A 27,605-nucleotide genomic window follows, 5' to 3' on the forward strand; every position below is an offset into this window, starting at 1 on the left:
GTTATCACTTGTGTTATCAAACTGACATCTATCATACGCCCCCTTTTCCGTTTCATCTTTCTCACTATCTCTTTTGTCATCCAGGGAAATCTGGCTTTAGTTGCCCGAACTTTCTGCTCATGCGAATAGGCCTAGACTGTACCCGAATCATCTCTTCCTTAAAGGCCGCCCTCAGTTCAATTGCAGTTTTGCCTGCCAATCTTTATTCCAATTTACCAGGGCCAGATCTGCTCTCTTCCCATTGAAATTGGCCCTAGAATTGAGTATTTACACTTTAGAGTGGTCCGTGTCCTTTTCCGTAGCTATTCTAATCCTTATGATGCTATGATCGCTGCTCCCTAAATGCTCCCCCAATGACACTTGCTCCACTTGGCCCGCATCAATCCCTGGAACCAAGTCGAGCAATGTCTCCTTCCTCATTGGGCCGGAAACGTACTGGAAAGTTATCCTGAATGCATTTCAAAAATTCCTCCCCCTCTGTGTCCCTTATAGTATTATTGGTATGTAGATTGCTCCCTTCTGTGAGTTACCCTGTACATGAATAAACCCCGTTTAGTTCTTTAGCCTGTTGTGAACTGTCCCTAATGTGCTTTCACATCTCACTCACACTGCGCCCTTCTGTGAATTGCTCTGTACATGAATAGACTCGTTTGATCCTTTATCCAGTTGCGAATTTTGTCCGATGCAACTAAAATTCTTCCTTACCTCAAACGATGAGGGCGGTCATGGCATCCCTCCATGCTGTCCAGCATTTAAAAAAGGAAGATTGGTGCGCCCTGCGCAAAGTGCCCGAGATTACATTAACAATCCGATGGGAAATAGGGGAAACTTTTAACATGCTTGAAAGAAAAACCGTACAAAGGTAAATAGAGCAGATTGACCTCAGCTTCTCTACCCGAGCTGCGCTGAGCTGCTAGATGTGAGTCCAGTGCAGTACTGAGCAGCAAACAATTTATGAAGGCCCGAGATACCATCCCCGACCTGTGCTGATGTTGATCTCATCCAGGGTTGTACTGAGCCTGGCACAGTTCAGGAAGGGCCCAGGTACTATCCCCGGCCTGTGCTGAGTTACAGGATGCAAGCCTCGGTAGATGGTTGGAGTACACCTGCCCCTCTGGCCCTGTGAGTGAAATCACCCTGCCATATTCTCACTGTAATTTCAAGCCTCGGGAGATGGTTGGAGTCCACCTGCCCCTCTGGTCCTGTGAGTGAAATCACCCTGCCATATTCTCACTGTAATTTCGAACTGTTTAAATGATCATCAAACCTGAGCTCTTTTGCTGTTGCTGTGTTCGTTAACCGTGAGCTTGATGGATCACTGGATACGCTTGGGTAAAACGGACAGTCTTTATTTGATAAGAACAACCCATTATCAGGCAGAACCGCTCCAGCGGACGGAGACCTCAGAAAAGGAAGGGTTAAATTCCTTTCAATAACTGCGGCGATATTATCCCCACGACTAACACGCGATGACCGTCTCATAATCAGGAATCTTACAGATTCTGTGGCCGTGTTACAGGGTGAGCATGAAACCTCAGTTTGAAGAGCTACCCCATAATGATGTCGGCTAAAAGGACACATTTATTTAATATCTGTACAGGTCAGGAGAGAAAGGAAGAGGCACAGACTGAGAGAGAACATTAAAACGAAAACAAAGGAAGTGGAAGTTGAGAGGGAAAGAAGAGCTTCCTGTGAGTGCTGAGAGGAGCAGAGAGACACAGGGAGTGTGTTAGTGGTGAGAGGAGCAGAGAGACACAGGGAATATGCGAGTTCGGGGAGGTTCAGAGAGATACAGGGAGTCTGTGATTGTTGAGAGGAGGAGAGAGACACGGGGAGTCTGTGACTGGTGGGTGAAGGAGAAAAACACAGGGAGTCTGTGAATGGTGAGACGAGCAGAGAGAACCAGGGTGTCTGTGAATGGTGAGAGGAGCAAAGAGACATAGTGAATTTGTGAATGGTGAGAGCAGCAGAAAGACACACGGAGTCTGTGAGTGGTGAGAGGAGCACTGATAGAGATAGAGAGAGTCTGTGCTTGGGGCGAGGAGCACAGAGGCACAGGGAGTCTGAATGGTAAGAGGAGCAGAGAAAGGGAGAGATGGAGTAAGGGAAATCCAGCAATAGACAAAGGTATTGGGAGAATGAGATTTAGAGTGAGTAAAGGTTTACTGAGTCTTAAATAAAAGGGCGTAAATAGACTCCTAGACTCGGGTATTCGTGATACCATAGCTCACCATGTTTCCGAGAATGGCACTAGCAGTCGGCTGGAGGTGCTGGGCCGCTTAATGATGGCACAGGACAACTCGTCCCACTATCTCTGTGCCACTGATGGTGACAGACCAGCAGCTCGATCACCCGAGCGAAATGATCCACATTATCACATTAATTCCAGGTACAGGCAAGATGGACCGATTGGCCTCCTTCTGTGCTGTATGCTTCCATGACTCGATGATTCTAAGAACATCCTTCACCTGTTGACTCTTCCAGTTCCTTCCAATAGAGACGGTTCTCAAAAGGTCTAACCCAGTGTGAGGTCACTATGCTCCGAAATCTGCACACTGAAAATTGAACCTTGCCAGTGGAGAAGACTTCCCTGGAAGTCATGCTGACCGGGGAGACTTGAAGTTTGGCCAGACACAACCCAACGAAGACATCTTCCAGTTTGAGGAATGGAACATCCCTCGAAATGTTCCAGATCGCTCCCGCCAAGTCACCAGAAAAGACATAACCGGTTCCAGAGCAAAATGGCGGATACTTTGGATCAGGATATTCCTCCTCACTAACGTAAAATTTGCTATTTTTATCCCTTATTGGGCCCCAATTAGAGAAGACAACTCCACTGAAGAAATTGTGCGTATCCTTCGCCGACAGGAGCTGGGTCAGGTAATTGGTGTTCACAAACATATCTGAGTCTGTCTTCATGACGAAAACCGCTGAAGAGCAGAATCGATGAATCCATTCCATCCCCATTAACACTTTGAGCGTCAGGTTGTAATAGGTGTCGGTGAAATTGCTCTGAATTATATCCTTGTTGAGTTGATTTTCTCTCTCGATATCTGACTGGTGGGCTCCATCGTAACCCAGGAGGAAATATGTGCAAATCCGTCTCTCCCCAATCCGTCTGTCTTTGCCCCACGTCTCCCGGATGGCAGCCCGTTCCTCCAGCTGCTCATGTCTCGTGGTCACCAGTATGCACAAAAATGGAGGGTCGGTGTGGCACCGGGAGTCAGGAATCGCCAGGAAACCATTGCGTTGGCCTGAGGTGAATTGTACATCCTTCCGAATGAAACGTTGGGAAAGATATACTCCAATTATCAAACTGTAAACCAGAATGAGTAGAGCAGATAGAGAGCAGAGCAGGAACAGGAGGTCTCTTACCTTCCTGGGAGTCATCTGCAAAAAAAAGGGCATCAAAATATGAATGGCCAATGTACACAATTGATCAGGAAAACTACTGAATTCAAACAAGAATGTAGTTGAGGAAAATAAAGCAAATAAAACTAAGGGCGATACAGAGTAAAGCTCCCTCTACACAGTCCCATCAAACCCTCCCAGGACAGGTACAGCACGGGTCAGATAAAGAATAAAGCTCCCTCTACACTGTCCCATCAAACACTCCCAGGACAGGTACAGCACGGGTCAGATAAAGAATAAAGCTCCCTCGACACTGTCCCATCAAACACTCCCAGGGCAGGTACAGCACAGGTTAGATACAGAGTAAAGCTCCCTCTACACTGTCCCATCAAACACTCCCAGGGCAGGTACAGCACAGGTTAGATACAGAGTAAAGCTCCCTCGACACTGTCCCATCAAACACTGCTAGGGCAGGTACAGCACAGGTACAGAGTAAAGCTCCCTCCACACTGTCCCATCAAACACTCCCAGGGCAGGGACAGCACAGGTACAGAGTAAAGCCCACAATTCGTGTTTTATGTCACTTCCCCCAAAACTCTTTCAGTCCAGCTTCGATCTTGCGCTGTGAATCTTGCATTTACATCCTGGTATCATGTTTGCGATTGAAAGCTCAGAAATGCAAGGTCACAAAATTTTGAGAACAGGGCGGGTGATCCCTGAAAATACAGAATGACCTGCAGCCTGAATCCTACCTGCTCTGTGTTACCCGCGCTCTCAGCTCAACATTTACTCTAACAAAACCCTTCATATTTTGTACATCTCCATTAAATATTCACTTCGCCTTCTCTGCTCGAAGGAGAACAACCCCAGCTTCTCCAGTCTCTCCACGTAACTGGAGTCCCTCATCACTGGTTCCATTCTCGTCAATCTCCTCTGTACCCTCTCACCACAACTGCCTCTAGCCCATCCGTCTGTCACCCATCCAACTGTCCCCCATCCGTCACTCTGCACAAGATAAGAGCTTTTCGTGTTGGGGGTAATATATTGGCATGGGTAGAGGTTTGGCTAAATAACAGAAATCAAAGAGTCGGGAAAAAGGGTCATTTTCAAAATGGCAATCTGTAACTTGTGGGGTACCGCAGGGATCAGTGCTGTGGCCTCAACTATTTACAATATATATAAATGACTTGGATGAAGGAACAGAGTGTTTTGTGGGAACATTTGCTGATGATACGAAGATAGGTGGAAAAGTAGTTTTGACGAGGTCACAAAGTGTCTGCAAAGGGATATTGACAGGTTAAGCAAATGGGCAAAAAATTAGCAGATGGAATATAATGTGGGAAAATGTGAAGTCATCCACTTTGGGAGGAAAAATAAAAAAGCAAAACATAATTTGAATGGAAAAATACTACATTTTACAGAGGGATCAGGGTGTCCTCGTAGATGAAACACAAAAAGTCAACATACAGTTGCAGCAGGTAATCCAGAAGGCAAACGGAATATTGGCCTTTATTTCTAGGGGGATGGAGTATAAAAGCAGGGAAGTCATGCTACAACTGTACAGGGTGCTGGTGAGACCACACCTGGAGTATTGCGTACAGTTCTGGTGCCCTTGTTTAAGGTAGGACATACTTGCATTGGAAGCAGTTCAGAGAAGGTTCACTCGGTTGATTCCGGGTATGGAAGGGTTGTCTTATGAGGAAAGATTGAATAGGTTGGGTCTACACGCATTGGAGTTTAGAAGAATGAGAAAATATCTTATTGAAACATACAAGATTCTGAGGGGACTCGATAGGGTAGATGCTGAGAGGATGTTACCCCTCATGGGGGGATCTAAAACTAGGGGGCAAAGTCTCAGAATAAGGGGTCGCCCGTTTAAGATGGAAATGAAGTGGAATTTCTTCTCCCAGAGGGTCTTCAATCTTTGGAATTCTTTACCCATAAAAACTGTGGAGGCTGAGTCATTGAATACATTCAAGGCTGAGTTAGAACAAAGTTTTGATCAGCAAAAGAGTCAAAGGATCTGGGGAAAGGGCGGGAAAGTGGAGGTGAGTTAAAAATCAGATCAGCCATGATCTCACTAAATGGTGGAGCAGGTTCGAGGGACCGAATGGCCTGCTCCTATTCCTATCTCTTCTGGTCTTATGGTCTCCCCATCTGTCTCTCTCCATCCGTCCCTCCCCATCGATCTCACCACAATCCGTCTCACCCCAATCCATCTCTCCCCATCCACATCTCCCCCATCGATCTCTCCTCATCCATCTCTCCCCATCCGCATCTCCCCCATCGATCTCACCACAATCCATCTCTCCCCATCCATCTCTCCCCATCGGTCTCTCCCCATCGGTCTCTCCCCATCGGCCACTCCCCATCGGCCACTCCCCATCCACCTCTCCCCCATCGATCCCACCACCATCCGTCTTTCCCCATCCGTCTCTCCCCATCCGTCTTTCCCCATCCGTCTCTCCCCATCCGCCTCTCCCCATCCGCCTCTCCCCATCCGTCTACCCCCATCCGTCTACCCCCACCCGTCTACCCCCACCCGTCTACCCCCACCCGTCTACCCCCACCCATCTCTCCCCCATCCATCTCTCTCCATCTGGCTCTCTCCCATCCGTCTCTCTCAATCCGTTTCTCCCCATCCGTCAAACATCCATCCGCATCACTCCATCCATCTTTCCCCATCTTTCTTTTGCAATAAGTCTCTCCCTCATCCGTCTCTCCCATTCCTCTCTCCCCATCCGTCTCTCTCCATCCGTCTCTCCCCATCCGTCTCTCCCCCTACGTCTCTCTCCATCTGTCTCTCCCCATCCATCTCTCACTCAACCGCCTCTCCCCATCCACCTCTCCTCACCCATCTCTCCCCATCCATCTCTCCACCATCCATCTCTCCACCATCCATCTCTCCACCATCCATCTCTCCACCATCCATCTCTCCACCATCCATCTCTCCACCATCCATCTCTCCACCATCCATCTCTCCACCATCCATCTCTCCACCATCCATCTCTCCACCATCCATCTCTCCACCATCCATCTCTCCACCATCCATCTCTCCCCCATCTGTCTCTATCCGTCTTTCGCATCCATCCTTCCCCATCCATCTCTCCCCATCTGTCTCTCCTCATCCATCTATCCCCATCCGTCTCTTACCATCCGTCTCTCTCCATTTGCCACTCCCCATCCTCCTCTCCACATCCATCTCACCCCCATCTCTCTCTCCCCCCAAACATCTCACCCACACCTGTCTCAACTCCATCCATCTCTCCAATTAATCTCTCCCACCCATCGCTTCCCATCCACATCTCCCCGTCTATCTATCCCCCATCCGTCTCTCCCCATCCGTCTCTCACCAATCCGTCTCTCCCCCATCCACTTTCCACTTTTTTGCCCGCCTGAGCGGTCCATTAATATCTTCCTGCAGTCTATAGCTTTCCTCCTCACTATCAACCACACGGCCGATTTTTGTATCATCTGCAAACTTCTTAATCATGCCCCTACATTTAAGTCTAAACCATTAATGTACATCACAAAAAGCAAGGGGCCCACTACTAAGCCCTGCGGAACCCCACAGGAAACAGCCTTCCAGTCAAAAAACACCCATCGACCATTACCCTTTGCTTCCTGCCACTGAGCCAATTTTGGATCCAACTTGCCACTCTCCCTTGGATCCCATGGGATTGTACTTTTTTGACCAGTCTGCCATGCGGGACCTTGTCAAAAGCCTTGCTAAAATCCATGTAGACTACATCATATGCACTACCCCCATCGAACCTCTTTGTTACCTCCTCAAAAAATTCAATCAAGTTCGTCAGACACGACCTTCCCTTAACAAATCCCTGCTGACTGTCCTTGATTATTCCGTGCCTTTCCAAGTGACGGTTTATCCTGTCGCTCAGATTGTTCAAATAATTTGCCCACCATCGAGGTTAGAATGACTGACCTGTAATTACTCGGTCTACCCCTCGCTCCATTTTTAAACAATGGTACAACGTTAGCATTCCTCCTATCCTCTGGCACATGCCTGTATCCAGTGAGGATTGGTAAATGGTGGTCAGAGCATCCGCTATTTCCTCCCTTGATTCTTTTAACAGCCTGTGATACATTTTATCTGGCCCTGGTGATTTATCTACATTCAAAGATGTTAATCCCCTTAATACTTCCTCTCTCACTAAGCTTATCCCATCCAATATTTCACACTCCTCCTCCTTAACTGAAATGCCTGCATCGACCCCCTCCTTTGAGAAGACAGACGCAAAGTATTCATTAAGAACCTTAGACACATCTTCCGCCTCCACAGATAGGTTACCTTTTCGGTGTCGAATAGGCCCCACTCTCCTTAGTTATCCTCTTGTTCTTAATGTATTTATAGAACATCTTTGGGTTTTCCTTGATTTTACTTGACAATATTTTTTCATGCCCTCTTTGCTTTCCTAATTTCCTTTTTAATTTCAGCCCTGCACTTTTTATACGCCTCTCGACTTTCTGTGGTATATAGTTCTCGGTGTCTGACATAATCTTTCCCTTTCTGTCTTACCTTGTATGCTCCTTGACATCGAGGTGGCTCTAGATTTGGCAGCCTCACCCTTTTTCTTTGTGGGAACGTGTTTACCTTGCACCCCTTGAATGCCTCCCACTGCTCTGACAATGATTTACCCAAAATAGCTGCTTCCAGTCCACTTTTGCTCAATCATTTCTTGGCTTAGTAAAATTGGCCTTTCCCCAATTGAGAACTTTTATTCCTGGTCTATCTTTGTCCTTTCCCATAACTATGCAAAAACTAACTGAACTATGATCACTACCACTGATACTCCTTCCAGATGCCCAGCCTCATTTCCTAAAATTAAATCCAGAACTGCCCAGTACACAGTGTCTCTCTCTGTCTTTCTCTCTCGGTGTCTCCATCTTTCCTTCTCTTTCTCTCTCTCTGACTATCATTTTATCTGGCTCGTTCTCTCTCTCTCACTGTCTCACTACCTGTTTCTCTCTCTCTGCCTCTCACTCGATTTCTCTCTCTCTGCCTCTTTCTGCCTCTTTGTCACTCCCTGTTTCCCTCCGCCTCTCTGTCTCTCTCTTTGCCCTTCTCTCTCTCTCTATCGCCCGCTCTTCCTCTCCCTCTATCTTCCTTTCTCTCCCCCTCTCTCTGTCTCTTTCTCCCTGTCATTCTCCATCTCGCTCTCTGCGTATCTATCTCTCCCTCTCTTCCTCTCTCTCTGTCTCTCTCGCTCTGTCCCTCTCTGCATTCCTGCTACTCCGTGTTTCTCTGTTTCTCTCTGCCTCTCTGTTTCTTTCTGCCCCTCTTCTCCCTGTCTTTCTCTGTCCCTCTACATGTCTCTGTGCGTCTCTCTGTCTCTCTCTCTCGCTCTCTCTCTCTCTCTCTGCCTCCAGCTCTCTGTTTCTTTGTCTTTATGCCTCGCGCTGCCTTTCTGTCTCCATATTCCTCTGTCTCTCTGTCTCGTTGACTCTCTGTCTGGCTCTCTATATCTTGCTGCCCCTCTCTCTGTACGCCGCACGCTCTTTCTGACTCTTTGTTTCTCTCTCTGTCTCTCGCTCTCTGTCTCTCGCTCTCTGTCACTCCCCCGGTCTCTCTCACCCTATCCCTCGATCTCTGTCTCCAGCTCGGTGTCTTCCTCTCTACCACTCTCAATTTTTGTTTCTGTTGATCATTACAGATGTGTTCCCTAACATATAGGAACATAGGAACAGGAGTAGGCCATTCAGCCCCTCGTGCCTGCTCCGCCATTTGATAAGATCACGGCTGATCTGTGATCGAGCTCCATATACCCGCCTTTGGCCCATATCCCTTAATACCTTTGGTTGCCAAAAAGCTATCTATCTCACATTTAAATTTAGCAATTGAGCTCGTATCAATTGCCATTTGCGGAAGAGAGTTCCAAACTTCTACCACCCTTTGTGTGTAGAAATGTTTTCTAATCTCGCTCCTGAAAGGTCTGGCTCTAATTTTTAGACTGTGCCCCCTACTCCTAGAATCCCCAACCAGTGGAAATAGTTTCTCTCCATCCACCCTATCCGTTCCCCTTAATATCTTATAAACTTCGATCAGATCACCCCTTAACCTTCTAAACTCTAAAGAATACAACCCCAATTTGTGTAATCTCTCCTCGTAACTTAACCCTTGAAGTCCGGGTATCATTCTAGCAAACCTACGCTGCACTCCCTCCAAGGCCAATATGTCCTTCCGAAGGTGCGGTGCCCAGAACTGCTCACAATACTCCAGGTGCGGTCTAACCAGTGTTTTGTATAGCTGCAGCATAACTTCTGCCCCCTTGTACTCTAATCCTCTAGATATAAAGGCCAGCATTCCATTAGCCTTATTGATTATTTTCTGCACCTGTTCATGACACTTCAATGATCCATGTACCTGAACCCCGAAGTCCCTTTGGACATCCACTGTTTTTAACTTTTTACCATTTAGAAATTACCCTGTTCTATACTTTTTTGATCCAAAGTGGATGACCTCACATTTGTCTACATTGAATTCCATTTGCCACAGTTTTGCCCATTCACCGAATCTATCAATATCGCTTTGTAATTTTATGTTTTCATCTACACTGCTTACAATGCCGCCAATCGTTGTGTCATCGGCAAAATTAGATATGTGACTTTCCATGCCTTCATCTAAGTCGTTAATAAATATTGTGAATAATTGAGGCCCCAAGACAGATCCCTGTGGGACTCCACTAGTCACATCCTGCCAATGTGAGTACCTTCCCATTATCCCTACTCTCTGTCGCCTTTCGCTCAGCCAACTTCCTAACCAAGTCTGTACTTTTCCCTCGATTCCATGGGCTTCTATCTTAGCTAACAGTCTCTTATGTGGGACCTTATCAAATGCCTTCTGGAAGTCCATATAAATAACATCCATTGACATTCCCCTGTCCACTACTTCAGTCACCTCTTCAAAAAATTCAATCAGGTTTGTCAGGCACGATCTACTTTTCACAATTCCATGCTGGCTCTCTCTGATTAACTGAAAATTCTCGAGGTGTTCAGTCACCATTTCCTTAATTATAAACTCCAGCATTTTCCCCACAACAGATGTTAGTCTAACTGGTCTATAATTCCCTGGTTTCCCTCTCTCTCCTTTCTTAAAAAGCGGAGTGATATGTGCAATTTTCCAATCTGGAGGGACAGTTCCTGAATCGAGAGAACTTTGAAAGATTATAGTTAGGGCATCTGCAATGTGCTTACCTACTTCCTTTAAAACCCTGGGATGGAAATCATCTGGTCCTGGGGTTTTTTCACTCTTTAGTGCTATTATTTTCTTCATTACTGTTGCTTTACTTATGTTAATTTTATCGAGTCCCTGTCCCCGATTCAATATTAGTTTTCTTGGGATTTCCGGCATGCTATCCTATTTATTTGCTGTAAATACTGACGCAAAGTAATCGTTCAACATGTCCGCTATTTCCCCATTGTCAATGACAATATCCTCACTTTCAGTTTTTAAGGGGCCAACACTGCTCCTGACCACCCTCTATTTCCTAATATAACTATAAAATCTCTTCGTATTGGTTTTGATATCCCTTGCAAGTTTCATTTCATGCTCTCTTTTTGGAGCTCTTGCTCTCTGTTTTGTGACCCTTTGTTGATCTTTGTATCTTTGCCATTCGTCAGGATCTGTGCCATTTTTTGCCCTTTTGTATGCCCTTTCCTTATGTTTTATACTGTCCCTTACCTCTTTAGTTGTCCATGGCTGCTTTTTTTTGGCAAGTAGAGTTCTTGCCCCTCAGGGGTATAAACCGATTATGTATCACGTTAAATGTTTCTTTAAACATTTTCCACTGATCATCAGTCGTTTTACCCATTAACAGATTTGCCCAGTTTACTGTGGACAGTCTCTGTGTCATCCCATTGAAGTCGGCCTTGCCCAAGTCTGAAATCTTCGCAGCTGATTCACTTTTCTCCCTTTCAAACACCACATTGAACTCGATCATGTTATGATCACTATTTGATAGATTTTCACGCACAGTTTAGCCGTTAACTAAATCTGGTTCATTACTCATTACTAAATCTAGTATGGCTTGCCCCCTTGTTGCCTTTAGGACATATTGCTGTAGAAAACTATCCCGGACACACTACCTTTCTGACAGTTGCTAGTCTGCTTTTCCCAATCTATGTGAAGGTTAACGTCCCCCATTAAAACCACTATGCCTTTCTGACACACTTTTCTAATCTCTGCATTTATACAATCTAGCACTTCAGATCTGCTGCCAGGGCTCCGAAATACAACTCCCACTATAGTCTTGGATCCTTTCCTATTTCTCAATTCAACCCATAAGGTCTCTGTTGGCTGCTTACCTCTCGTTATATCCCCCTTTATCATTGAAGTGATTTCATTTCTAATCATTAAGGCTACTCCTCCCCCTCTTCCATTTTCCCCATCTCTCCTGTAGACTTTATAACCTGGCATGTTTTGTTCCCAATCCTGACCATCCTGCAGCCATATCTCAGTAATAGCTATCATGTTATACCCTCCAATTTGAATTTGAACCTGTAGTTCATTTAATTTATTCCTTATACTCCGTGCATTTGTATATAAAACTCTTAGTTGGGCCCACACCCGAGCCTGACCTTCAGCTTCGATGCTGGGTTAATCGCCTCACGACTTCTAGTTTTTATTTTATCTGTCATGCCTAAAGTACACTTTCTTTCCGCTGCTCCACGCTTTTCCCTTTCACTTGTTCTTGAACAATTGTTTGTACGATTTGTATTGTAAATTTCCCCTGGGACTTCCCCTCTCTTGCTGCTCTCAACTTTATTCCCTTCTGACTCCCCGCTCAGGTTCCCATCCCCCTGCCACTCTAGTTTAAACCTTCCCCAACAGCACTCGCAAACACCCCCGCGAGGACATTTGTCCCCGTCCTGCTCGGGTGTAACCCGTCCCGCTTGTACAGGTCCCACCTTCCCCAGAACCGGTCCCAATGTCCTAGGAATATAAATCCCTCCCTCCTACACCATCCCTGCAGCCACGAATTCATCCTGTCTATTCTCCTGTTCCTATACTCACTAGCACGTGGCAATGGTAGTAATCCTGAGATCACGACCTTTGAAGTCCTGCTTTTTAATTTATCTCCTAACTCCTTAAATTCACCTTTGCAGGACCTCATCCCTTTTTTTTACCAATGTCGTTGGTACCAATATGGACCACGACTACTGGCTGGTCACCCTCCTCCTCCAGAATGCCCTGCAGCCGCTCCGTGACATCCTTGACCCGAACACCAGGGAGGCAACAGGTAATCTGGTGCATCACTAATTTTAAATAAAAAGTAACAAGTCAAATTGCCAGCAGGTATGAGGGTCCCAGCACTAATCTTTATATAAAATCTTTATTTAAGATCTTAATACAGGCATCCTACCTGTTGGTAATTTCAGTAGTTACTTTTTTATGCAAAGGTTAGTGATGGTGAGAATCCCTACATGGTCAGTTTTCGGTAAAATATTAAAATGCCTATGTGGCAAAGAAGCAGAATGCAAAATGGTTAGAAAGGGTTAATTAGTTAGTAACTGAGATTGATACAAGTGGCCTGGCCCTCCTGCTGGGCCATATGTTTGCTTAGTCAGCAGGCCTGCATTGTCTTATCAATGATAGGTCTTTGATGTGAGTCAAGGACTGGTCTGAATGTCTCCATGTTTATGGCAGATCAATATAGGGAACGAGCTTAGCCAAAGTTGAAAGACATTCCAGGTTGGGAGATAAGGAACAGAAGGGACAGGGAAGAACATTCTAAGTTGGAAAGTGAGGAAGTTATCCCCTTTGATGTCTAACAGCAGCATGATCAGCACATGACGATTTATGATTGGTCGGAAATAATGTAACCTCGCATGGCAACCTATGCCCGGCTTATGATTGGTGTTGACCCTCGTTAAGTATGTTCCAACCCTATTCATCTGTATAAAAACATGTGGATTTCTGTATGTTTTTGTTCTTGCTCTGCCAGCATAGAGGGACTCTATCAGGAGTCCAAATCAATGCTGCAGACTAAGAACCCTGCTATTAAAGTTGTGCTGAATTTTAAAATGTATTCGACTTCAGTTATTACTGAACCAGACTGAGGGGAAAGAATCCGGATCGTCAATGGGACCCTCCTACTTGTTGGTAATTTCAGTAGTTTCTTTTTTCTTTTATAAAGAATAGTGGTGGACACTACTACCTGGTGGTAATTTCAGTGGTTTCTTTTTGTATAAAGATTAATGATGGACTCTCCTACCTGTTGGTAATTTGAGTTGTTACTTTTTATATAAAGATTAGTGATGGACCGTCCTACCTGTTGGTAATTTGAGTTGTTACTTTTTGTATAAAGATTAATGATGGACCCTCCTACCTGTTGGTAATTTGAGTTGTTACTTTTTATATAAAGATTAGTGATGGACCCACCTACCTGTTGGTAATTTGAGTTGTTACTTTTTGTATAAAGATTAGTGATGGACCCACCTACCTGTTGGTAATTTCAGTAGTTGCTTTTTTTTTTGAAACATTTGTGATGGGGCCTCCCGCCTGTCGGTAATTTTAGCAGTTACTTTTTGTATAAATATTATTGCGGGACCCTCCTACCTGTTGGTAATTTCACTTGTTACATTTATATAAAGATTAGTGATGGACTGTCCTACCTGTTGGTAATTTCAGGATTTACTTTTTATATAAAGATTAGTGATGGGGCCTCCTGCCTGTTGGTAATTTCAGTAGTTTCTTTTTCTTTTATAAAGAATAGTGATGGAAATGACTGCCTGGTGGTAATTTCAGCAGTTACTTTTCATGTAAAGATTTGTGATGGACCCTCCTACCTGTTAGTAATTTCAGAAGTTACTTTTTTATCGAAAGATGAGTGCTTGGACCCTCATACTTACTGGTAATTTGATTTGTTTCTTTTTGTATAGCGATTAGTGATGGACCCTCCTGCCTTTTGGTAATTCCAGTATTTACTTTTTATATAAAGATTTGTGACGGACACTTCTGCCTGTTGGTAATTTCAGCAGTTACTTTTTATATAAAGATTACTGCTGGGCATCTCATACCTGCTGGCAATTTGACTTGTTACTTTTTATTTAAAATTAGTGATGCACCATATTACCTGTTTGTAATTTCAGTTTTAGTCATGGCCCCTCCTTCCTGTTGATAATTTGAGTTGTTACTTTTTTTCTGTAATGATCAGTGATGGGGCCTGCTGCCTGGTGATAATTTGAGTTGTTACTTTTTATATCAAGATGAGTGGTGGACCGTCCAACCTGTTGGTAATATCTATCGTGACTTCGAATATAAAGATTAGTGATGGGCCCTCTTACCTGTTGGTAATTTCAGTGGTTACATTTTATCTCATGATTCGTGATGGGCCCTCCTTCCTGATGGTAAGTTCAGTATTTCCTTTTTATATAAAGATTAGTGATTGACCCTCCTACCTGTTGGTAATTTCAGTAGTTACTTTTATACAAAGATTAGTGCTCGGGCCCTGCTAGTTTGTTGATGTTTCTCCACCTCTGTCATGGAACCATTTATTCATAATGACGTCCTCTCTCCTCAAAATGTTATAACCAGGAACATTTCATTGTTTTCTGTGAAAACCCAAGCCCTATTTTCCAGATACTTGATCACATCTCTCATGATTCTGACTTTCCAAACGTGTTTGGAATGATTTGTAGATTCACAGACATAACACACAATCTGAACTCAAATTCATTGCAATGTTGACCCTTTCTCGTTTTTCATTTTTAATATCAAGTTACTTCTTCAAAACTTCCTTCCGTTTTCCTGCTAATAAATTTTGACTATTTCATAAATCTTCTGTTCCTGCTGCAACAGTTTTATTAATTCCAATCAGTGCTGGGGCCCTCCTACCTATTGATATTAAAAGTAACTACTCAAATTACCATGATTAACGGTCAGGAACCACGTATCTGAGTGAAAGATGGTTTCCGCCCTGAACCGGTTTCCCTTTAAAACATTCCTGAAGTTTGTTTCTCTCGAAAGGTCGCGGCCTTTCTTTAGTTGAGCCAGTTTAACAAATAACACCCTCGCGAACATATTTCAGCAAAAACAGAAGTCCCTGCTCCATTCTCCCACCTAATTCAATTAAACTAATTAATTATAATTAATCAGGAACAAGTTTTGACTCCGATTTTGCTCCTATCCTTTGATTGGATCGCTTTCAGTCCGGCCTCAGGTTTCCAGAGGCTGATTTCTCAGGTGCCCGGCAGATAGCGATAATCGGCCATTGCAAATGTGTTAACCCTTCACTGAGCTGAACTGTGTGTTCGATCAGTCTTTGATCAGTTAAATACAAGTGTAGCAGACGCCATACGTTTCAGTGAGTAAAAAGAGCCAGTTTCACAGTTAAAAATAAATGCATATCGAGTGAGAAAGGCCAGTTTCCCACCCCTGTTTACTGAATATCAAATTCTAACATGGGGAGGAGACACCGCTGGACGAGGATGGTGTAAATCTCCTGAATTCGTGTTCCTGCTTTCTGTTCTGTAACCGCTTTAAAATGTGTCTGTGGGTAGATTGGTGGGGTCCATGAAGGGATAAGCCCTGAAATTCCCGGTGTAAAATAGCCGGCCTTCAGTCAATGTCTGAGCGAACAATTAGTAAATTGTTCCATCCGCGAAGAATAGAGAGTTCCCTACGCCGGGGAGCGTATCTGATCGCGGGAAATCGGCTTTAGAAAAGAGGAAGAGGCTGAAAAAGTTCAATAAAAAATTGACACGACATTAACCTTACCTTGATCCCGCAAGGATTTTCCGTCTCTCAATGTCCGTGTAGATTTTACAAATAATATCCTTGTCATTTCATTACAACCAATCAAGAACAAGTTCCTTGGTTTATTTTAGCAGTTCACAACTTGTGAATTTGATCTGATCCTTGTTATGTGAGATTCAGAGCTCCGCCCACTGTGAAAGCTGCTGCCAGACATCAGGATGGATTTCAACGCAAACATTCCTCATTTGTTTCAGAACAGGGAGCGGCCTTTCTGATGGAATCAAATCGAACCGGGTTGACAATTCGCTGCCACGTCAATTGTGAACAAAGTCAGTTGTAAATTTTACTTTTTCTCTTCTTGTTCCAGGGAAGTTCAGTCGAGCAGATACTTGGTTCGAAATAAATTGTTACATTTGCATCAGGAACATTGTTTGCTAAAAGTCCCATCGATTTTCTGATGTTTGCGTTTTCAACCCGGTGGCCAAGAGCCAGTGTTTCGTCAGTGAGCTGCAGAGAGGCTGTTTCTGTAAGTGAGGACATTAACCATTTAACCACCGAATTAAGCTACCGCTGAGCATCAATCACCTCAATCACTGGGGGAATGAGGTCTGACTTTCCACAGTTGCATTTATCACAGTAAATATTCAGCAGATAAACCAGTTTCATCGTTAAATCCGGAAAGGACCATTCCTGGGCTGTGATTGGTATAAAGATTGGATTTCCCTCATTTTGAGCGGGTTCACACAAAGTAATAAATAGCGGGTTGGAAGTGCCCGAAGAGAGAAAGTGTTTGACGACAGATTGTGGTGATAATTCCGAGCGACGGATTGTTGTGATCAATCCCAGGGACAGATTGTGGTGATAATTCCGAGGGACGGATTGTTGTGATCAATCCCAGGGATAGATTGTGGTGATAATTCCGAGGGACGGATTGTTGTGATCAATCCCAGGGACAGATTGTGGTGATAATTCCGAGGGACAGATTGTGGTGATAATTCCGAGGGACGGATTGTTGTGATCAATCCCAGGGACAGATTGTGGTGATAATTCCGAGGGACGGATTGTTGTGATCCATCCCAGGGACAGATTGTGGTGATAATTCCGAGGGACGGATTGTTGTGATCAATCCCAGGGACAGATTGTGGTGATAATTCCGAGGGACGGATTGTTGTGATCAATCCCAGGGACAGATTGTGGTGATAATTCCGAGGGACAGATTGTTGTGATCAATCCCAGGGATAGATTGTGGTGATAATTCCGAGGGACGGATTGTTGTGATCAATCCCAGGGACAGATTGTGGTGATAATTCCGAGGGACAGATTGTTGTGATCAATCCCAGGGACAGATTGCGATATTTCCCCTTTTCTCTCCAATTCCCCCCTTGTTTTTTGACCAGGATTGATAATTCATCCGGGTCGGAGACACAGCCTCAAGCGGCAGAACCAAACATTCCTCAATATCGGTCTTCTTGTGTACTCTCTCTCCACAGACCTTCTCTTTCTTACTTGTTTCAATCTATCGCTGAGTTAAACGGAGTTTTATTCATTCCAACAAAAATATTCAAACGAACGATTCATATCATTAAAAACACTGTTAAATGGACAGTGTGGGTAATGGTGGGTTTATATATCATTAAATACACTGTTAAATGGACTGTGTGTAAATGGTAGGTTTATATATCATTAAATACACTGTTAAATGGACTGTGTGTAAATGGTTGGTTTATATATCATTAAATACACTGTTATATGGATTGTGTGAGTAAATGATTGGTTTATATATCATTTAATACACTGTTAAATGGACTGTGTGTAAATGGTGGGTTTATTTATCATTAAATACACTGTTAAATGGACTGTGTGTAAATGGTGGGTTTATATATCATTAAATACACTGTTGAATGGACTGTGTGTAAATGGTGGGTTTGCATGTCGTCAAGGTGCATTAAATGAAATTTCTAAAATGATAATAAGATTCGATATAGAATTACATAGAATTACATAGAACGTACAGCACAGAAACAGACTATTTGGCCCATATGGTCCATGCTCCACACGAACCTCCTCCCTTCTTCTACCCCGATCGGCATATTTCTCAATTCCTTTCTCCTTCATGTGTTTAATTTGCTTCCATTAAATGCTGCTCGCCTCAACTACTCCTTGTGGTAGTGAGTTCTACTTACCAACCACTCTCTGGATAAAAAAGTTGCTGCTGAAATCCCGATTGGATTTATTGGTGACTATCTTACATTTATGGTCCCTAGTTCTGGTTTCTCCCGCAAGTGGAAACATCTTCTCCACGTCGACCCGATCAAATCCTTACATAATCTTAAAGATTTCTGTCAGGTCACCCTCCATCTTCCTTTTGCCAGGGAAAAGAGCCCCATGTTGCTCAATCTTTCCTGATCGGTATAACTTCTCTATTCTGGTATCATCCTAGTAAATCTTATTTGTACCTTCTCCAGTGCCTCTATATCCTTTTTATAATGTGGAGACCAGAATTGTTCATAGTAATCCAAGTGCGGCCTAACCAAGGTTCTATACAAATTTAACTTAACTTCTCTGCTTTACAGTTCTATCCTTCTGGAAAGAACCTCAGTGCTTGATTCGCTTTTTTATGGCCTTATTAACCTGCGTCGCTACATTTAGTGATTTCTATATCTGTACCCCAGAACTCTCCGCTCCTCTACCCTATTTCGACAATTATTATCCAAGCAGTTTGTGGCCCCCTTATTTTTCCAAACAAAATGTAGCACCTCACACTCATTAGATACAGAGAAGACATTTCCTCTGATGGAGGAGTCCAGAACAAGGGGGAACAATATTAAAATTAGCGCTAGGCCGTTCAGGAGTGAAATCTGGACGCACTTTTGCGCACACGGTTTACTGGAAATGTGGAATTCGCTCCTCCAATCGGTTGTGGATTCTGGATCAACTGAAATTTTGAAGACTGATAGCGGCAGAATTTAATTTAGGTGAAGGCATCAAGCGAAATTGATCAAGGACAGGAAAATAGAATTCAGGTACAGAGCAGCCATGATCTAATTAAATGGGAGAACAGATTCGAGGGGCTGAATGGCCTACTCCTCTTACTATGTTCCTATACTTAAACATGTGCTGGGTTATGAATTCCGGAATTTGGTGACTGTGAAGGTTAACCAGAGATTCTGTACAATGACTTCAGCACTGGACGGTTTGTACGTCCCCTTTAAATGGATGTATCGTGGTATCATACCAGCTACAGAACAGGAGGAGGCCATTCGCCCCTGATTCCCATGTTGGCTCTTTGAAAGAGCTCTACAATTAGTCCCTTTCCCCTGCTCTTTCCCCATAGCCCTGCAATTTTTTTCCATCCAATTCCCCTTTGAAAGTTACTATTGAATCTCTCCTTTTGCCCGTCTAATTCCCCCCTTTTTTTAAAGATCTCCTCTGTTCTTTCTGTGTTCAGCCTGGTTCACTACTGTATTATGAACCTTACATTGGTCATAAGCCTCCGTTTTCTGTTTCATTTTAATCTCGATCTCTTTCGTCATCCAGGGAGCTCAAGCTTTGGGTGCACTTCCTGTCCCCCTCGTAGGGATGTGTCTACACTGTAACCGAACCAAGTGGGCTCTGACTGGTTGTTTTTATTTAAGGCTGAGCTCCATCGTGTCTGCACTGCGCAGAATTCCAGGGAAGTAAAGATCAGATAATCGGTGCAAGAGAATCGAAGGTAAACTTTGTTAAATACAGTTTAGTAAACACACCCATTCTTTCACCCTGTGTCCAGTCAAAATTAAACAGTGAAACCCTGAAACCAACCTGCGATTTTATTTCGAGGACGGTTAAAAGTTCAGTACAAGAGATTCTGTATCTGTAGATTTTAAATACTAAGGTCCTGAAATTGATGCTTTTTGTATCTGCCGAGATGTTACTCTGATGTATCCAGGATTCTGGATTGCAATTCACCCCCCAAACAAACCCACGCTATCATAAGAATCTTATTGTTCAGTCGATGAACAGTGAGACAATCTCTGGCGCCTTTTCAGAGTCTCCGCCTCTGCCGGGCGAGTCCCAGCAGTTCGCCCGCACCCATCTGGCAGGACAAGGCAACACTTGCACAGAAGGTTGTTTTCTAATATGTGAGTTTGACAGTGCAGGCCTTCTAACTGATCTGCTTTAACCTCAGCAATGCACAAACACAGCCTGCCGGCTCCGGGCATTTTATTGGTGCAGTTTTAAGTACCTCTTCTACCGTGCTCTGGATTGTGCCGAGATTCCCTGCATTAATCCGGTCCTAGGGGAAAAGTTTATGGCCTGGGTGTTCCTTCCTGGCATTAGTTTCTTTTAATTCCGGGCTTCACTTTTTCAATGCATTATTTACAACAATATCAGGAAAGGCTGTGGCTCTTTTCTCGATTAAGGAGAAGACTGATCAATGACCTGACAGACGTCTTTTATATTGGGAAGGATTCATAGGGTGGACCTAGAGGGGATGTTTCCACTTGAGGGCTGTCCAAAAATAGATGCCATGAATATAAGACAGTTACTAATGAAACCAAGGCGGAATTCAGGAGAGACATCTAACTCAGAAAGTGGCGAGAAAGTGCAATTCGCTACCACATGAGATGGTTGAGGCGAAAAGTGCAGATGCATTTAAGGGGAAGGCAGATAACGAAATGAGGGGACTAGCAACAGAAAAATAAATTGATATGATGCAAAGAATTAATGTGGGGAACGATCGTGTGGAGCATAAATCCAGGCAAAGACCTTTTCGGCCAAGTGGGCTTTTCCTGTGCTATAAATTCTATATCATTCAATGAATATTTTTATTACACCAGCTCTTTCATCATCACACAGTGTCATAATTATCAGCCCTATATTGAGCAGGGATAATGTCAGTAATATCAGCCCCATATTGAGCAGGGATACTGTCAGTAATATCAGCCCCATATTGAGCAGGGATACTGTCAGTAATAACAGCGCTATATTGAGCAGGGATACTGTCAGTAATATCAGCCCCATATTGAGCAGGGATAAGTCAGTAATAACGGCAATATTGAGCACAGATACGACCAGTAATAACAGCCCTGTATTGAGCAGAGATCTCCTGAATTCAGTAATAACAGCGTCAGATTAGCACAGATACTGTCAGTAATATCAGCGCTATAATCAAAACAGGCACCGACATATAAGCGTCATAAATACTCTCACCGTTAAGCTCTGTAAAATCAGCACAGATAATATCAGTAATATCAGCTCTATAATCAATACAGATACTGTCAGTGATATCAGCTCTAAACTCATTACAGACACTGTCAGTTGCATCAGTCCATAATCAATACATGTATTGTCAGCAATACCAGCTCTATAACCAGTACGGATACTGTCAGCAATGTCAGCCATTATCAGTACAGGTACTGTCACTAATATCAGCTCCATTATCAGTAAATGGACTGTCAGAAATAAAAGCTCTAAAATCAGCACAGATAATGTCAGTAATCAGCTCTATAATTAGTATAGATGCTGTCATTAATATCAGCTCCAAAATGAGTCTAGATCCTGTCTGTAATATCATCTTTATAATCAGTTCAGATACTTTAATTATCTGCTCTATAATCAGAAAAGGTACTGTCATTAATATCTGCTCTGCAATCAACACATGTCTGTAATATCGGCTCGATAATTAATACCGATACTGTCAGTAATATCTGCACTTTTTAGTTTCACAGACGCCAGGCTGAGATTTGAACTCACGATCCTAGCGCTCTTTTACAACCACTCGGCTTGCACTTTGATACAGTCTCGAATCGCCAATACCATGCCACATTCACTCGCCACATTATATCAGTGACTCTGTGGTCGCTCTGATGCTCTGATAACAACGCCTCCCCCCGCACCCCGGTTTTCGTGCCATTCGGGTGATTTATTTCCCGCAAAAACCGGGTATGAAGAATCCAATCCCTTTGAACCCCAGATCCCCACTCCTCATAAAGAGCACAGCGGGTTGAACCTCCTCCCTCAATAAGGGGCCAATCAGAGATTTATGAATACATTCTCATCCCAAACTGAGAGGCCAATCCGAGACCCACACAGGTGCACTTTCCAGCAGTCACCAGGAACCCCGGGTGTTGTCACTCCCCAAACCCAGGAATACTGAGTCCGATTGTCAGCGTCTCACCGCAGCACCACCCTGAGCCCTTCCTGTCTATACATTTACCCAGTGTCCCACTGCAGCCCAGACTGACACCCATCCTGGGCCCTCCTGACTGCACATTGACCCAGTGTCTCACTGCAGCCCAGACTGAGCACGGCCCTGTGCCCTTCCTTTCTGTACATTTACCCAATTTCCACTGCAGTCCAGACTGCGCCCCACACTGAGCCCTTCCTGCCTGCACATTGACCCAATGCCCCATCAGGGAACATTCAGCCCCGGATATCCTGCAGAATCAGCGCTGTGGGACCGGGTGACTGAGTCTCGTGACCTTGTCGCTGCATATTGACGTCAGTATGGGAGAGAACGTTCGGTCAGCTCGAGCTTTCAACCTGGAGCGCGGCCCGTGAATGGGGACAGAGAATCGGGCAAAATGATCCAGGAGTGAGAGCACATCCCATTTAAACAGAGAAAGAATGATACGGGACTGACAGCACACCCCTTTTAAACAGACACAGAATGATCCGGGACTGACAGCACATCCCTTTTAAACAGACACAGAATGATCCGGGACTGACAGCACACCCCATTTAAACAGAGAAAGAATGATCCGGGACTGACAGCACATCCCATTTAAATAGAGACAGAATGATCCGGGACTGACAGCACATCCCATTTAAACAGAGATAGAATGATCCGGGACTGACAGCACATCCCTTTTGAACAGAGAAAGAATGATCCGGGACTGACAGCACATCCCATTTAAACAGAGATAGAATGATCCGGGACTGACAGCACATCCCATTTAAACAGAGAAAGAATGATCCGGGACTGACAGCACATCCCATTTAAACAGAGATAGAATGATCCGGGACTAACAGCACATCCCTTTTGAACAGACACAGAATGATCCGGGACTGACAGCACATCCCATTTAAACAGAGATAGAATGATCCGGGACTGACAGCACATCCCATTTAAACAGAGATAGAATGATCCGGGACTGACAGCACATCCCTTTTGAACAGAGAAAGAATGATCCGGGACTGACAGCACATCCCATTTAAACAGAGATAGAATGATCCGGGACTGACAGCACATCCCATTTAAACAGAGAAAGAATGATCCGGGACTGACAGCACATCCCATTTAAACAGAGATAGAATGATCCGGGACTGACAGCACACCCCTTTTGAACAGACACAGAATGATCCTGGATTGGTGAAAGGAAAGAAACAGAAAGTATGAATAAACGGGTCATTGTCGGGTTGGCAGGGTGCAACTGGTGGGGTGCCGCAGGGATCAGTCCTTGGGCCTCAGCGATTTACAATCTATATTGATGAATTAGATGAAGGGACAGTGTAATGTGTCCAAGTTCGCTGACGATACAAAGCTAGGTTGGAAAGTGAATTGTGAGGAGGACACAAAGAGTCTGCGAAAGGATAGAGACAGATTAAGTGAGTGGACAAGAAGGTGACAGTTGGGGCATAATGTGTGGAAATGTGAGGTTATTCACTTTGGTAGGAAGAATAGAAAAACAGAATATTTTAAAATGGTGGGGGACTATTGAATATTGGTGTTCACAGAGACTTATCCTTGTGCAAGAAACACAAAAATGTAGTATGCAGCTATAGCAGGTAATTAGGAAAGCAAATGGCATGTTGGCCTTTATTGCAAGGGGGTTGGATTACAAGAGAGGAAGAATTATTCCAGCTGTACAGGGTTTTAGTGAGACCTCACCTGGAGTATTGCGTCCAGTTTTCGTCTCCTTATCTAATGAAGGATATACTTGCCTTGGAGGCGTTGCAACGAAGGTTCAATAGATTAATTCGTGGGATGAGAGGGTTATCCCATGAGGAGAGATTGAGTAGATTGGGCCTATACTCTCTGGAGTTTAGAGGAACGAGAGCTGATCTAATTGAAACATAGAAGATTATGAGGGGGGTTGACAGGGTAGATGCTGAGAGATTGTTTCTAGAACTAGGGGGCATTGTCTCAGGATAAAGGGTCGGCCATTCAAGATTGAGATGAGGAGGAATTTCTTCACGCAGAGTGTTTTGAATCTTTGGACCTCTCCACACCAGAGGGCTGTGGATGATGAGTCATTGAATATATGCAAGGCTGAGATGGATAGATGTTTGAATTGTGATCAAATTCCATCCTATCTCCTCTCTAACTTCCTTTAACAGCCTCGGGTGCCTTATCTCTGAGTTCAGTGACTTAGCTCCCTCGGCTATTAAATTCAGATCCAGATCCGTCTCCACAGTTGACTCGAAATATGGTCCCACATCCTCCTCTGGTACAACAACATTTTCACACCTGCCATCACTTTTAGGGGAGAAACAAAATAAAATATTTTGTTTCTCCCCAAAACCTCATCCACCACAGCCCAGTCTTATAGATACCAGATCATATCTCCCAAGATTCTGACTTTCCAAACGTATTTGGAATGATTTGTAGATTCACAGACATAACACACAACCTGAACTCCAATTCAGTGGAATGTTGACCCGTTCTCGTTTTTCTTCGCTTTTAATATCAAGTTACTTCTCCTGTCACTACTTCAAAACCTCCTTCCGTTTTCCTGCTAATAACTTTTCACTATTTCATAAATCTTCTGTTCCTGCTCCAACAGTTTTATTATTTCCACTCTCTGGTCTCAGACCCGCATATTTCACACGCTCCAGTCCTATCAGGTGAAACCCTCCCACTGCTCCATGAGCTCAGTCTATCAAACCGTTGTTGTTTGTCGGTTCAGATCGTAACCATCCCTTCCCTTCTTCCTGAACTCACCTTGGTGTCCCAAAACCACGAACGCTTCCCTCCTGCTCCAGCCCTGCAGCCGCACATTGACCTGCCTCATATTGTCCTCCTTAAGCAGCTCAGCGCAAAACAATCCAGAGATCACCACCTTGAGGCTTTGTTTTTCAGTCTAGAGGTCGAATGTTAATATTCCCTCTATAAACGTAGCTCTTTCCTTGTTATTGGTTGCGGCCATGACTATTTTCTGCTCTCCTTTCCTTCCTAGAGAGGTTCCCACCTGTTCCAGGAAGTTCTTCCCTCTGACATCAGGAAGGCAACTTACCAATTGCGACCTGTTCATGGCTGCAGAAGAGTATGTTTATTCGCCTGACTATAGAATATCGCACCACTATCGCTCCCCTATTCCTGTGCCCAACCTGCCTCTCATACCTGCCCCACTCGGGGTGTCCCCTTACTCCCTGGTGTCACACTATTACTCAGGAAGACCATCCTGAGTCCCTGTCTCTATCCACCTTACAGTCCCCAACACCAGTTATCAAGCGAACAGTTCCAGTACTGATGTCCCTCCACCTGAGACTGCACACTGCCCCATTAGATGTTCACTCACTTTCCTCTATCTGCACAGTATCTGCTCGGTTTTCTCTTCCTGATTGAGTGGCAGGTTCTTGTTCGTGATCTGAACCGTTTATCAGGACACAATTGATATTTTAAAGGCTGTCCTGAACCAACCGGTATCTGTTCTCATTCTTGTTGATGTTGGATCTTCTCCCCTGTTTGGACCTTCAGCCATGGTGGTGACAGGCGTTCCAAGATCCTGATGCTCTGTAATGAATAGATTAATAGGAGGGTTAGACTAAAATATTAAAATAAGAAGGATAAAACGTCGCCTTGTCGCGATATCAAGTCCCTCCTCCCCCATCAGTACAACAGCTGTTCGCTCTGGAATTGAGCATTTCCCGACTGTTGCCAACAACTCTCCACATCGGGTGCGGCACAGACAGCTGCCCAGTGAAACCCAATGAGTCCCGCTGATCTCCACAACCCAGTTCTTGACGGCCGAGATTCTGCACTGGGAGGACCCATTGGTAAGATTTACTCACAGTGCAGGCCAACACCAGACTTATTCCTGAGGGAGTGAATATTCTGGAGGGCAATATAGAGCGAGGTGTTGAAGGAAACGATCCTTCACTCGGTTTTACCCAGTCTGGCGCTATTGTATTATTTCATTCACAGATTTGTTTTTAATATTTTTGATTTGTTGAGTTTTGATTTTAAATTCAGGTATTTTATGAACCTGATATCTATCTACACACACAATATGGAGCTGGGTGTGATTTCTCTGCTCTCTATGGGTAGTGACATTGTCCGTGTGTCCATGGAGATGTGTTTTGGTTGGTGCTTTATTTGAATATATTTACCATATCTCTCATGTATCAGCACCTGACTAATCAGCAGTGTCGGCGGTGAAGAATTTTACACCGTTCTACTAATATTAACACTAATGTATAATATTGTGAATCGTGTAACTTTAAACAGGTGCTGCACGTTTATTTTAGGATTATCTTTAGGGGTCTTACAATCTCAGAAAACACCACAAATATTCAAGTTGTGGATTTGACGGCTGTTTAACGATCATAATTCTCCATTGTGTGTGTGTGTGTGTCTCGCTGTGTGTGTGTGTGGACAGTCAAGAGCAACCATTCCAAGTATCAGTCACAGCCCTTTCCTTTCCACACTGTGGAGATGTAAAAGCGATTAATCTCGGAGAGTAATTTCGACAAACTATTGTTGAAGTTATTCTCTGGCATTAATGTACAAGTTTGAGAACTTGTAAGATGCAGTTATCTGTTGTTTCATTCAATCTAACACGAGTGTAATAAAAGGAGAAGAGCAACAAAAACTTACATTTACATATACACTAATTACATTAGAGTTATCAAACACAAGATTAATTTGAGTACTTAGTTACTTTCCATATCAAGATTAGTGCTGGACCCTCCTACCTGTTGGTAATTTGAACAGTTACTTTCCTTTTAAGATTAGTGATGGACCGTCCAACCTGTTGGTAATTTGAGTGGATATTTTTGTATAAAGATTAGTGATGGACCCTCCTACCTGTTGGTAATTTTAGTGGATATTTTTGTATAAAGATTAGTGATGGACCGTCCTACTTGTTGGCAATTTCAGTGGTTACTTTTTATGTAAAGATTAGTGATGGACCCTCCTCCCTGTTGGTAAATTCAGGGGTTACTTTTTATATAAAGATTAGTGATGGGATCCTCCGACCTGTTGATACCAAGATTAGCGATCAGGAACCACCGATCTGTGTGAAAGATGGTTTCAGCCCTGAACCGGTTTCCATTTAAAACATTCCTGAAGTTTGTTTCTGTTTGAACGGAGCGGCCTCTCTTTCTTCAGTTGATCCAGTTTAACAAATAACATCGTCACTAACATATTTTAGAAAAAACTGAAGTACCTGCTCCATTCTCCCACCGAATTCGGATTAAACTAATTAATTATAATTAATCAGGAACAAGTTTTGTCTCCGATTTTGCTCCTATCCTGTGATTGGATGGCGTTCAGTCCTCCCTCGGGTTACCATCGGTTGATTTTCCAAGGACCCAGCAGAGAGCGATTCTTGGC

The 27,605-nt window shown here is 44.0% G+C and overlaps 1 protein-coding gene across 2 annotated transcripts; it reads right to left on the minus strand.

Annotated features, from left to right (window-relative positions):
• Positions 1–1,328: 1,328 nt before the first annotated feature.
• Positions 1,329–25,773, minus strand: LOC137307059 (beta-1,3-galactosyltransferase 5-like). 2 transcript variants are annotated; one of them, XM_067976401.1, is made up of 2 exons: positions 25,570–25,773; positions 1,329–3,390 (listed from the first exon to the last, which is right to left on the minus strand). In XM_067976401.1, the coding sequence occupies exon 2, from the start codon at positions 3,388–3,390 to the stop codon at positions 2,452–2,454; it is 939 nt and encodes a 312-aa protein (XP_067832502.1). In that variant the 5' UTR covers positions 25,570–25,773; the 3' UTR covers positions 1,329–2,451. The 2 variants fall into 2 exon arrangements, with proteins under 2 accessions (XP_067832502.1, XP_067832501.1); XM_067976400.1 differs by lacking the exon at positions 25,570–25,773 and adding an exon at positions 16,088–16,187.
• Between the last annotated feature and the right edge of the window lie 1,832 nt (positions 25,774–27,605).

The sequence above is a fragment of the Heptranchias perlo genome, chromosome X (genome assembly GCF_035084215.1).
Source record: "Heptranchias perlo isolate sHepPer1 chromosome X, sHepPer1.hap1, whole genome shotgun sequence".
Taxonomy (NCBI): domain Eukaryota; kingdom Metazoa; phylum Chordata; class Chondrichthyes; order Hexanchiformes; family Hexanchidae; genus Heptranchias; species Heptranchias perlo.